The sequence below is a fragment of the Rousettus aegyptiacus genome, unplaced genomic scaffold (genome assembly GCF_014176215.1).
Source record: "Rousettus aegyptiacus isolate mRouAeg1 unplaced genomic scaffold, mRouAeg1.p scaffold_m13_p_3, whole genome shotgun sequence".
Taxonomy (NCBI): Eukaryota; Metazoa; Chordata; class Mammalia; order Chiroptera; family Pteropodidae; genus Rousettus; species Rousettus aegyptiacus.
Genome location: NW_023416306.1, coordinates 89,613,119 through 89,627,094, shown reverse-complemented (window position 1 = coordinate 89,627,094; position 13,976 = coordinate 89,613,119). Strand labels below are relative to the sequence as shown.

General features: G+C 34.0%; 1 protein-coding gene across 7 annotated transcripts in view; it reads right to left on the bottom strand.

Moving 5' to 3' along the window:
• MIS18BP1 (MIS18 binding protein 1) overlaps positions 1-13,976 on the bottom strand; it is a 45,312-nt gene that overhangs the window by 3,630 nt on the left and 27,706 nt on the right. For 5 of the 7 annotated variants that reach the window (XM_036238380.1, XM_036238377.1, XM_036238378.1 and 2 more), the window contains 4 exons: positions 10,274-10,446; positions 9,388-9,548; positions 7,331-7,476; positions 4,640-4,727 (listed from right to left, as the gene is read on the bottom strand). In XM_036238380.1, coding sequence (XP_036094273.1) covers positions 4,640-4,727; positions 7,331-7,476; positions 9,388-9,548; positions 10,274-10,446 — 568 coding nt within the window. The other 2 variants (XM_036238381.1, XM_036238382.1) reach the window with 2 other exon arrangements.

Below are 13,976 nucleotides of genomic sequence, written 5' to 3'. Positions count from 1 at the left end.
TACAACATATCAAAACTTTTGAGACATGGCAAAAGTGGTCATATCATTACAGCCTACCTCCAAAACCAAGAATGAGCCCAAATAAATAACCTAACACTTCATCTTAAAAAACTAGAAAAGGAAGAACACATCAAGCCTGAAGTCAGCAGAAGGAAAGAAATCATCGAAATTAGAGCACAAATAACTGAAATTGAAAACAAAAGAACAAGAGAAAAAATAAATGCAACAAAGAGCTGATTCTTTAAAAAGGGCAATAAAATTAGCAAACTCCTGGTTAGACTCACTAAAGAAAAAAGAGAAAGGGCACAAAATCATGGATGAAAGGGGAAATTATGACTGAGATCACAGAAATACAAAGAATTCTATTAGAAAAGTATATAACACTAAATTTAATAACGGAGAAGAAATAGACCAGTACTTAGAAAATTACAACCTTCCTAGAATGAATCAAGAACTGGAAAATCAAAGTAGACTGATCAGCAGTATCGAAATTGAAACAATCATCAAAAACCTACCAAAAAGTAAAACTCCAGAACCAGATGGCTTCACCAGTGAACTCTACCTAACATTCAAAGAAGATTTAGTACCTATTCTCAAACTTCCAAAAACCTGAAAAGGAAGCAATACTTCCCAACTCATTTTATGAGGCCTATATTACTGATACCAAAACCCGGTAAGCATAACACAAAAAGAAAAAACTACACACCAGTATCTCTCATGAACACAGATGTAAAAATCCTAAATGAGATACTAGTGAACTGAATATGGCAACATATTAAAAAGATTACACACCAAGATCAAGTGGGCTTCATCCCAGAACCACAAGGATAGTTCAACATACACAAATCGATTAATGTGGTACACCACATAAACAAATTAAAAAACAAGAATCATATGATCAACAGATGCAGAAAAAGCCTTCAACAAGATACAGCATTCATTTATGATCAAAACACTTCACAAAATTGGTATAGAAGGAAAGTACCTTAACATAATAAAGGCCATCTATGACAAACCCTCAGCCAACATTATACTTAATGGTGAAAAACTAAAAACCTTCTAAAATCAGGAACAAGGCAAGGTTGTTCACTTACCACTATTGCCACTCTTATTCAATATAACATTGGAAGTCCTAGCGAGTGCAATCAGACAAAAGAAAGATATAAAATGCATCCAAATAGAAAATAAAGAAGTCAGACTGTCACTATTTGAGGATGACATGATTCTCTATATAGAAAACCCTAAAGACTCCACAAGAGCACTACCAGAAACAATAAGCAAATACAGTAAAGTATCTGGATACAAAATCAACATTCAAAAATCCATAGCATTCCTATACTCTAATACCAAAGTGTCAGAAAAGAAGCTGAAAAAAAATTTCCTTTTGCAATTGCAACAGAAAGAATAAAATACCTAGAAATAAATTTAACGAAACGTGAAGGACCTATATAATGAAAACTACAAAACCCTATTAAAAGAAATCGAAGAAGATACAAAGAAATGGAAAGATATCCCATCTTCTTGGATTGGAAGAATCAACATAATTAAAATGGCCACATTACCTAAAGCATTATACAAATTTAATGCAACCCTCATCAAAATCCCATTGGCATTTTTTAAAGAAATAGAACAAAAATCAGATTTGTATGGAAGCATCAAAAACCCCAAATTGCCAAAGCCATCCTGAGACAAAAGAATGAGGCTGGAGGCATCATTCTGCCTGACTTCAAATTATACTACAAAGCGACAGTAATCAAAACAGCATGGTATTGGCAGGGAAACACACACACAGACCAGTGGAACAGAATCGAGAGTCCGGAAGTAAACCCATATTCATATGGGCAAATAATTTTAGACATAAAAGCCAAAAACATATAATGGAGAAAGGAAAGCCTCTTCAACAAATGTTGCTGGGAACACTGGAAAGCCACCTGCGAAAGAATGAAAATAAACTGCTTTCTATCACCACACACCAAATTTAACTCAAAATGGATTAAGGACCTGAATGTAAGACCTGAAACAATAAAATGCATAGAAGAAAACAGGAATACAGGAATAAAACTCAAGGACCATGGATTTAAAGAGGATTTTATGAATTTGACCTTGAAGAAAAGAGAAGTAAAAGCAAAAATAAATGAATGGGACTACATCAAACTAAAAACCTTCTGCTCAGCAAAAGAAACCATCAACAAGGTAAAGAGGACAACCATCTGAATGGGAAAGTATATTTGCAAGCAACACCTACGATAAGGGCCTAATATCCACAATATACGACTCAATAACAAAAAACCAAATAATCCAATCAAAACATGGGCAGAGGGCCGGGACAGACACTTTTTCTCCCCAGAAGACATAGAAATGGCCAACAAATATATGAAAAGATGTTTGACATCACTAGCTATTAGGGAAATGCAAATCAAAACCACAATGAGATACCATCTCACACCTGTTAGAATGGCTATAATCAACAGGACAAGCAATAACAAATGTTGGAGAGGATATGGAGAAATAGGAACTCTCATACACTACTGGTGAAACTGCAAATTGGTACAGCCTCTACGGAAAACAGTATGGAGGGTCCTCAAAACACTAACAATTGATCTACCATATGATCTAGCAATCCTTCTACTGGGTATTTACCCCAAAGCTTGAAAACCCATATCCAAAAAGATATTTGCACATCGATGTTCATAGCAGCATTATTCAGTGACCAGGACATGGAAGCAACCAAAGTGTCCTATGATAGATGACTAGCTAAAGAAGCTGTAGTACATGTATACAATGGAATGTTCCTCAGCCATAAGAAGAGATGAAATACTGCCATTTGTGACAACATAGATGGACCTCTAGATAACCATGCTAAGTGAAATAGGCCAGACAGAAAAAGTTGAAAATCACATGATATCACTTACATGTGGGATATAAACCTAAAAGCAACAAATGAGCAGGACAGAGACTCATGGACATGGACTATAGACTAGTAGTTACCAGAGGACTATAGAGTAGTGATTACTAGTGGGGTGGGGAAGGGTAAAGTGGGTAAAGGAGTAGACAGGCTAAGGGGGGGTCAAATATAGTGGGGTGGGGGAGTGAAGTGGGTAAAGGGGATCAAATATATAGTAGCTGAAGGAAACTGGACTTTGCACACACAGTAGAACATACCAATGTCAAATGATAATATACACCTGAAAATTATGTGATCGTGTAACCAATGTTACCCCCAATAAACTTAATTAAAAAAATAAAATGTAAAAATTAAAACAAAATTGGGCTAGGTCACAAAGATACTAGTTTGGTGGAAAGGCTCAAATTATAATCCATTAAGAAAAACAAAGGTCAATAGTAGTTAAGGTGATATCAGAAACATAGAGAAATAAAAGTTCTTAACAGAAAGGGCCCTTATATTTATTTGAACTTTTCCTTATTTTGCAGAGAACAGTAGATTAAGGTCTTGCTACTTCTCAGTATAGTCCATGAATCAGCAGCAGGGGCATCACCTGGAGGCTGTTAGAAATGCAGAATCTCAAATCTACTGGGTTAGAATCACCTAGATTCCCTAGGTGATTTTCATGCAAACTGAAGTTTGAGAAACACTTGTCAAGGCAACCCAGCTTCTTACTGGCAAAACGAGGAATAGAAACCTTATTATAAGATGATTTCTGGTCCTTTGCAATAAACCAAAATTTCATTTTCATCAGGAATGCGGGACTGGACAAAAGGATTATAAGAAAAGGAGGAAGTTTGCCTACATTTTCAATTATGAAACAGAGATATCTTTTGGAGAATCTAGTCTCCAGGCTGAATTTCAATCAAGGTCCCCAGAGGTAGCTACCATTTGCTGTGGACACGTGAAGCCCATGAAGATTGGATGTGATTATATAATCCTGAGAGGGATTATACTGTAGCTAGTGTGTAATATAAATATTTCATAGGCAAGGAAGAGATGACCATAATCTGGTCAGAAGGAATATACCTTCAGTGGATAAAGTAGTCCCCCATTCCACTACCCCATAAATTACCATTCTCTAAAATTAGCTATTTACTTTGAGGAAATCTGAGGTGAATCAGCTTTTCCAGAATACTTGTTCTTTTATCTGGTTACAAGTAATCCAAAATTCAAGAAGATAAAGGATTCTCCTGGAATCTTTTATCAAAGGAGATATCAAAGTTAAAATTGTTTTGTGTAATTACATTTTAAATACATATATATGCATATATGAAATTAAATAGCTGAATCTGAACATTTGAAGTCATTGTGAAGATGCATGGTATTTCATGGTTTCTTATTCTATGAAAGTAACTCAATTAGTCTGGATTATTCCCCAGTCATTGAACAGATACGCTTTTGTGTCTTGCCTGAAATGTCCTTCCCTGAACCATAAGTATTTTTCCCACCCTACCTTTTTGAATGAAAATTTTTTACCATTCTTACTTTCTTCAAACGCTTTAGTCTGTCAACTGCCATCTGTAATCCTACAGCACTTACGTACTTACCTAACTCATGGCCCCATATTATTATTTACTTGTATTAGGCTGTAAGTACCTTGAGTAAGGACTGTGACATACTTTGTAACTCTCACGATTTATAGTTGTTCGATATACCCTGAATAAATCTGGTGTGAAGAATAAACATACTTACTGTTTTTTTCTTGATAATCCCCCAGACAGCACCACCTTTACTTTTATGGTTTTTTTGCATATGAAAAACATATTTATCACAATCATCCCTGTTTAAATACAAAATAATTCCAAGTCAACATTAACTACCATACTTTTATCCACAGGTTGAACAGCAATTGACGAAATTAAGATGTTTCAGTATTTAAAAAATGTGCTTTCTTTTCCATTTTTAAAATGACAATGGTGTACCTAGGGAGACAGACAAAAAGCTTCAAGTATTTAAAGGAAACAGAAATACCAAATAAGTATATTCTAGGAAATTATGGTTTTGCTTATTGTTCATTGACCCATTCATGCTCTTTCCAATCTCTTCTTGCTGCCTCTTTTCTAAAACTCACTAACACTTATCCCTGGACTCCCTCCCTTTTGTCACAACTTACAATCCTTTCTCCTAGTCACTTCCTTCCCTGTCAAGACTGAATCTTAACGTTGATCACTTTAAGGATACACTCGGTGATGAAAACCCCTCAATTTATCATTTCCAGCTGTCTTAGAGTTTTCAATTCAGTTCACAAGCCTTTTATTTCTAGTTATTTCCTTAGAATTGACTAATAAAATTCAAGGGCCAAAGGAATATTTTAAAGCTTTTAATGATTTGACCAAAATGCTTATCAAAAACTTCGTCCGAAATTATACTTTCAATATGCTTTCACCTGCACTAAATACTAAATAAAAAATAATTTGTAGATTGCTAAGACTAAGAAAAAACTGGTTTTGTCAAATAAACGCAAATTAAAATTCACCAAGCTTCATGAAAGTACTGAATACTTTTTTCTGAGTCACTATCATCAGGATTCTGCCTCTCACAGCCCACAAAAATTGTTTACAAGATCTGCTGTTGACCTGCCTAACTGCCAAATGGAATAGCCTATTTTTAGGCCTTCTCACTTTCCATCTCTTCTCTGTGACATTTTACTGTTGACCACCCCTGTTTTTCTTTATTTATATTTCGAATAGTTCCTATATTCACCTACTTACAAATTCAAAGTCTCCCAAGATATCTTAGTTCTTTTCCCTAGGATCTTCAGTGTTCCCAGTTTCTATGTATCCTTTCAGAGCTACTTAAATAAGGCAATTATTATATATGCATATATCAACACATGCAAGTATATACATATACACATGCGCACATATATATCACCCCAATTTACTCAAATGGTAACATAATTTACTGTGTCTTTTTTTTACTTAATATATCATGGGCATTTTATCATAATTGCACATAAAGAATTTCTTCATTAATTTCTATAACTACATAATGTACCGGAAGTTATTTGATTAGTCTCTATTGATGGACATGTGAGCTTTTCTAGTCTTTTGCTGTTATGGCAATGAGTAAGCTGAATATTCACAAATCTAGAAGCAGGAATGCTAGGTCAAAGAGCATGTACATTTATAATTTTGATAGACATTGACAAAATGCTGCCTGCAGAGATTGAACTAATTTACTTTCTCACTAATAATGCATGCAAATGGCATTCCTAATTTCTAGGAGTGCTGTATCAGGGAAATTAGCCATTTTCTTATGATGAGTTCCACATGGTCTTTTCTCACATTGTCGTTTGTCTTTTTAATTTACTGGGGTAACAGTTAATAAGATTATATGTTTTGAGTGTATGCTATTGTAATAAATCATCTGTATATAGGATTATGTGCTTATCACCCAATGTTTATTCTCTTACCATCACCATATATTTGACCCTCTTTACCCTTTTCAATCTCCTCCCACACCTCTTCTCCTCTTGTAACCACCATACTATTTTCTGTGTCAACATTTGTGTGTGTGTGGCGGGGGGGGGGGGGGGAGTTCATTTATTTTTATGCCCCACATATGAGTGAAATCCTGATTGTTCTCCTTTTCTACCTGACTTACTTCGTGCAGCAAGATACTCTTAAGACCTATATTGTCTCAAATGGCAGTATTTCATCTTACGGCTAATATTCCACTGTACATATGTACCATGTCTTTATCCAATCATCCATCAAAAAACACTTAGGTTGTTTCCATGTCCTGGCCACCATGAATAATGCCACAATGAACATAGTGGTACACATATATCTTTACAATTATATGTTTTCAAATTTTTTGAGTAGGTATCCAGAAGAATCGCTGGATTATATGGTTAGCTCTATTCTTAATCTTTTGAGGAGCTGTTTTCCATAGTGGCTGTATCAATTTACATTCCCACCAGCAGTGTATGAGGGTTCCTTTTTCTCTGCATCCTAATACTTGTTATTTCCTTGTTCTTAGTCTTCTGATTATTTATGGCTGGTTGGTATATCAGATGAAACTTCATATAGTTGCTCATTCTTTTTCTTAGTGGCTTCTGGGTGTTTGGCATCATAGTTAGAAAGACCACTAATCTAGGATTACGAAAAAATTGTCCAAGGTTTCTTAAGGTATATTTTAAAATTTTCTACATGCAAAACTTTGATCCATTTGGAATTTATCCTGATACAAAGTGTGAGCTGTGTCTCAACACTATTGAGTAACAACTTTACTCATCAAAACTGTCCATTCTTGACTTCTAGTAACTGTTCTTTCTTGAATTTTTAATAATGATGACTCATTATTGACATCTACTCTCTTCAACTCATGAAATGTTAAATGCTGATACAGAGAATTACAGTATCATGTGTAAATATTTACCTATCTATAGAGGCTAGCATTCCAGGACTGACATGCTGACACTGAGGAGTTTTTGCCAAAGGAAAGATAACTGATGATGGAGTTGTTGGATTTCTGTCCATATTTGGCAGAATATCATCCTCTTGAGTGTAATGGAAACTCGGCAACTAGAAAGCAAACATTTATTATCAGTAAGCACCACTAAAAGTAAAATTTCTCAACACAAAATGTTCTTTGTGGGATAAGTTTTTTCCACCTTATAATTTTCTCAGATAAGGAAAAATACTCATAGGTAGAGAATAGAGCCATGTCCTCTATAAAACTTAGTTTCTGTTGTGTAAAATGGAAACAATGACATTTGCTTCTAAAAGTTGTGTAGACCCCCAGGGTCAGCAAAAGTTTTATGTAAGGAGTCAAAGAGTAAATATTTTAGGCTCTGTGGTCTATTACAGTCTTTATCCCAATTATTTAACTCTGCTGCTGTAGCAGAGAAGCAGCCACAGCCAACACGTAAACAATGGGCACGTATGTGTTCCATTAAAATTTTGCTTACAAAAAAAGGTGGTATGCTAGATTTCGACCATGGGCCATAGTTTACTAACCTCTGTGTAAAAAGAACAAAACTATAATTCACCTACTATTATACTTCATATGAACTCAAGTAGTATTAAATTTTTATGTGTATTTCCAATAAATGATTTAATCCTTAAGATTTTACTTACCTTTATATTAAAACCTTAGAGAAAGTGGACTTATACTACAGAAAATGAACTACTTCACTGCCTTCTCTTTTTATTTCATTATCTTTGTTTTTAAAATGTTGCTACTATTGCAGTTAGGCCAAAACATATTAAACCTGAAATGATGGTGGAATAATATAAAGAGTACAACACCTAAAGGACTGATTATTATGCAGAGAACATAAGAGCCTCAGCTGGTTCCCTTAAAATACCTCCCTTTACAACCTGTATAGGCAAAAAAGGGGCCCACATAATGTTACTAAATTATTAAAGCACTGTGTAGCCTTTCACATTGGAAAAGATTTAACAATTTTAAGAAATTTGTAACTGAAAAAATTACTCTTAAGTCTAGCTCACTAAAACTCATGTTTACACTTAGTCCAGTTATCTATTCATCTATCTTTATATTACTTTAACCTTAATATTTTTAATATTTAATTTAGATTCTAGAAACAGTCTCAAATATGCACTTAATAGTTGTACTCTATTTCACCATGTTCATGAAGAACATCCTTAAAGGGTATGTAGATTAATTCCAGTTTTTGATGTAAAGATAAATCTGCAATGAATACCTGTGAGAAGATTTTTGGCTTCTATTCAATTTCTTAGGAAAATCTCCCATGAGTAGGATTCATCTTTACAGAAGTCAGATATTGTCATAATGCTATCCAGAAGGTATGATTCAATTATGTATCCACTGCTTTTTGTTAGTGAATATTTTAACTTATTTTTTAAAAAGATTCTACAACTTGAAAGGTTCACTTATACTTTACTTTGTTTTCCTTTGATCACTAGCTAAAATGACCAGTTTTCCCAAGTGTTTGTTCAGTCTAATTTTTTCTTGCCCTCTTTTTCTGTGATCTTGCACATTTTATTATTCAAGTAACATCTGAATGAGTTCATAAATATTACTGGCTTTATTTGTTGCAAATATTTTATCCCAATCACTAAAGGTTTTAGTTAATGTGGTTTTTCATAATATAAAAATTTTTAGATATTCAAATGTCTTGTGCTGTCACCCTATTCCTACCCCAAATTTCCTATACAGTAGATAATCTTATCACTCTTTCAAAAAGTTCACCTCATTGTTTATGAAATTTCAAATATATACATTTTGCCTATTTCTGGGTTTTCTATTTGGTTCCACAGATATTACCTCTGAATTCCAGTGACGAGGAGATTGGCCTGTACTGGCAGACTGCTTCCTACACTGTACTCTGGTCATATCTGTGGAGACTATCGATCTTTGGCCTAAATATTATGAACACTAACCATATGTAAAAATGAAAGATAAAATTCAATATAAAGAAAACGATTTCATGCATTTAAGAGTCTTACCAGTATTCTTCGATTCTGCAAAGGTGTTGTACTGAAAAAATCATCATGGTCATCTTTTGGCAACTGCTCCAGAAAATCCCTCATCTGCCGCTTCCTTTTAAGAGTTCCCACTCTGGCAGTTATCTTAATAGTTTGCTTCTTGTCAGCATCACATTTCTCGTCTTAAGAGTCAGCAAAATATTTTGGTGAGAATTTGACATTTATAGTTACTGTCCTATAAAATTAAAAACCTTTGCAAAATCTAAATTGTATATTCATATTATGTAAACTCAGCCTTTATTATTTAAAGTTTCCTATTTAACAAGTGATTTTTTCTACACTGGGATCTGTGAAATATGATTAGCCCTCAAGATACTCATGAAGAAACTACATAAAATTAGGCAAGGCTGAAAAGGTCATTACCTTGTGAGAAAGCTATCTCCCACACTTCTTATTGAATGCCTAATTTATTATTGATTTTGCTAAAATATAAACCTCAATGAATTAGGATTCGGATACTGGATACTCCCTAAAGCTTAGTATAGAACCTCTCTGGCATAAAACTTGGGCAGAAGTATGTACTCCTGGGAACCAAGAAAACTAAATTTATTCTGAATTTTCTTATAAATTACTAGGGACTCTACCAAGGTGGTCTCAAATTAAATTAGACCCAACATTAATCCATCTAGATATTGAAATCCCAGAATAAACTCAAAGCATAAGGCTGCTAAGGCTAATGTTGATGGAAGTAACTATCTAGATAAGACGTAAAAAGTAAACATGATCTTTGGAGCTTTAAAATTTTAAGAAGACATACATAAGACACAGGGATAAATATAAAATACATCTAATAAGTGAAGAGAAATTGATACGGAGAACTAAGAAAAAACTATTTCTGCAAGGTTACCATTTTGGCCTTTGAGACTGACTGGCTTTTTCTTAGTGACATGTTTTTGGGATCCTTTTCCTCGGGGATCTTCTAAGTATTTCCTTTGGCATTCTTCAGCAGACCGAGAACCTACAGCCATAGCTACATCTGACCAGAAACCAGGTTTATGCTTAGGAACAGATGTAAAAGCACTATGGAAAACCAAAACCAGTTAAAGAATAAGAAATTTAAATCAATAAAAATAACCTCCCAAATGCATACCACCCAATCAACTATATTTACTGTGCTGAAGAATTTTACCACAATAATTTTTATCTAGTAGATGCATTCTAGTGTGTTATAATCTATTAAACCTGAAAAATCACTCCCAATCTTAAAACATTTTCTCCTAAGTCTAACTAATCTCTGATTTCATCTTTTGGGGGACTCCAGCATGACTAACTTTTCTACACTGTTGCTCCAGTATTACTGATGCTAAGTATACTGGAAGATGTGCTCTTAGTTCCTAAATATTACAGGTTATAAACTTATTAAAAAGTGTTATGCTTGCTTTCATTATACTTTATAGAACACAGTATTTGAGATATAATACTTGAGGGAAATAAAAAATTGAAGTAGAAAAAAAATTCAATATAAGGTAGTTCTCCAATTCTAACAAATGAGTTACATCCTAAAAGTTCAGTTGTAAATGATTATTTAAGACCTGGTACACATATTACTGCACTGCCGCCAGTGCCCCCCCATCCCCCCCTTCCTCCAATAGATTTTACATATTGTGGTAAGGTTGGTAGTTTAGCCAGAAAAGATCTATATAACTCACCAATTTAACCTATGCAATGTCACGCTGGTAAATTCTTAACAACCAGCTTTCTGGGGTTAAAAAGCCCTTTTTTGCAATGTTTTCCAATTTCCACAATTGTAAATATCCCTGATGTGGCCAAGTTCAAGCTACCAACATGATGTCACTATATGAGGAATAAGAACTGTGCCATGGCACACGAGTAAATGGAATGTCCACCATACAGATAAAATTGATGCAAAGTACATAAAGGGTATACATAATAAAATGTACTAAAATAATTAGGAAGTGATGAATTCAGAGTATTGTTTTAAAATTAAGTTTATTTAATTTTAATAATGACTGGTAAACAATGTATAAGATTCCTGAAAATTAAGAAATCAGCTCTTGTTAACAGGTACAAGCTGACTACAGAACACCATTCCATGCATAAAAGGAGAACAAACACTTATGGGCGTTAAATACTGTTAATGAATGCTCTATTCTTTTGCATAATTAATCTCTTCACAAGTGTTCTAAGGCGGAACACTGAAGGGAATTGGAGGCTCAAGCTCCAGTATTTGTGTATATAGCTAACTTGCAAGTTTAGAACTGCCGAAAGGACTCTTTTGTTATAATAAAAATACTTAATGTACTTAATAATTAATCTGTAACTAACTCATGTCCTCCCTGAAATTTTAAAAGGTAAATTTAATCATGTCACTTCAGTCTAACTTAAAACTCGCTTCATTATCTTTAGCATAAAAACCAAAATATTTAATATGACTTACACTGTTCCTTGCCTAACTGTCCAGTCTCATCCTGTACTGTTCTTCCCTTGCTTTCTATATTGCAGTCATTTTGGCCTTCTCGCAATATTTCTAAATATACTTTCTACTTTTACATACTATTCTATTTAAAATGCACTTATCATGAACTTTGGGCTTAAATAATTCTTATTTATCCTTCAGATCTTAGTTTAAGTATCTGTCTAAGTCAGATTTCTCTGATATTCTCATGAATTTCTTACAGTGATTACAATGATTGTTAAATATCTGTCTACTAGGTTATAAGCATGATGAGTACAAAGCAGTTGGCTGCAATTAAGAATCACTTGTGGAGCTTACAGCAAAAATGACTGGAGGCAAATAAGCAAACAATAGATATATAACTCTTCCCTTAAAGATTTCAATTCAGTATGCCTGGAGTGGCAATATTTTGCACATTTTTGAGAGACATATCTAATTGAGTGGGTGGTAGGAATAGATGATTAAGGAAAAGTTATAGGGAAAAAGTGATGTGAGTTGAAATTTGAAGGATGGATAAAAAATATAACAGGTGAAAATGAGACAAAGAAATGAAAATGAGGAAATGACATAGTTAAGGAATGAAAAATAGTTCACATTTTATAGTATAGTAAATATCAAAGGAATGGCTGCAGGTCAAGAGCTTTGAAAAAAACAGAGAAGCATATCCCAAACCTAAGAATATTGATAGTATGCAGTCCAGACACTTTGTAAATTTTAAGTTAGCTAACATTATTGGACACAGAACAGTTCCATTACACCAAGAAAAATCCAAAGCACTACCTTTGTTGTCATTTACCATACAACCATTGCTAATCCCTGATCTGTTTGCTTTCTAGTTGTCTTTTCCAAAATTTCATATATCTGGAATCATATATAATCTTTTAAGCTAGCTTTTTTCACTCAGCATAATGCCTTTGAAATTCATTCAAATTGTTATAAGTACCAGTAGTTCTTTCTTTGTTACTTAGTAGTCCATTCATTGTAAGAATGTACCACAACTCATTTATGGAGCAGGTATGGTAGAAATCAGGAAGAGAAGAGCTCAGTAAAAACACCCTATGAAGTTATGAACTTCTGGGCTTACACTGCAAAATTTGATGATTTTCATTTTGTTCAGAATAATTTCCCTTGAAACTTCCTCTTTAACCCATTGATTATTTACAAATGTGTTATTTGTCAACCACTTAGAAATCTTCCTGTTTTTTCTATTTGTACTTTAATTCAGTTATACTGAGAAAGAACACCCTTTGTATGACTTCAGTTATTTTAAAATATAAGATTTGTTTTATGACCTAGTAAACATGTTCTATCTCGGTGAATGATCCACCTAACCATGGAAATAACATTTTCCACTATTATTGGGTAGACTGTTCTATGTCAATTAGGACTGTTGTTCAGTTCTTCTATATCTTTCATAATTTTGTCTACTAGTTCTGTTAATGACAGAGAAGAGCACTGAAGTCTCCCACTATAATTGTGGATTTGCTAACTTTTCCTTTTAGTTCTGTCAGATTTTGATTCATGTATTTGGAGGTTTTGTTGAAAGGTGCATATACATTTAGGATCGTTATGCCTTCCTAATGAATTGACGCTTTATCATTTTGTAATGTACTTCATTCATCTCTGATAATTTTCTTACTGAAACCTTTCATATATATATATTAGTATAGCTACACCAGCTTTCTTTTTCTATCCTTTTAACTTACCCACGTCAAATCTGGAGGGTTTTTTTGTTTTGTTTTGTTTTTTTATATAGCATTGGTGGGATCTTTAAAAATTTGTTCTGACAATGTCTTTTTAGTGCATTTAGACTGAGGAAAGAGTGAAGATAGGAAATATATAAAATGGAGTCACTTTAACCAAGCTGCTAAAATCATGAACATGAGGCATGAGGAAACAACCCGTTCTTGCTCTAACTAGTCTGGTACTTAATTCTTTTTAACTTTCTAGTCCTGCATCACTCCCTGGATATGCATCTGGACCTCCAGGTAACCCTCTACCCCATGAAGGACTCACAAATACAACCACCTGAAGTCTATTATCCAGACCACCAGATGTGATTACGCCACCTGGCATCCATCAGCCTGACTGCCTGTCATCTGATAACTGCCGTAGGCCACTCCTAGGGCTAAGA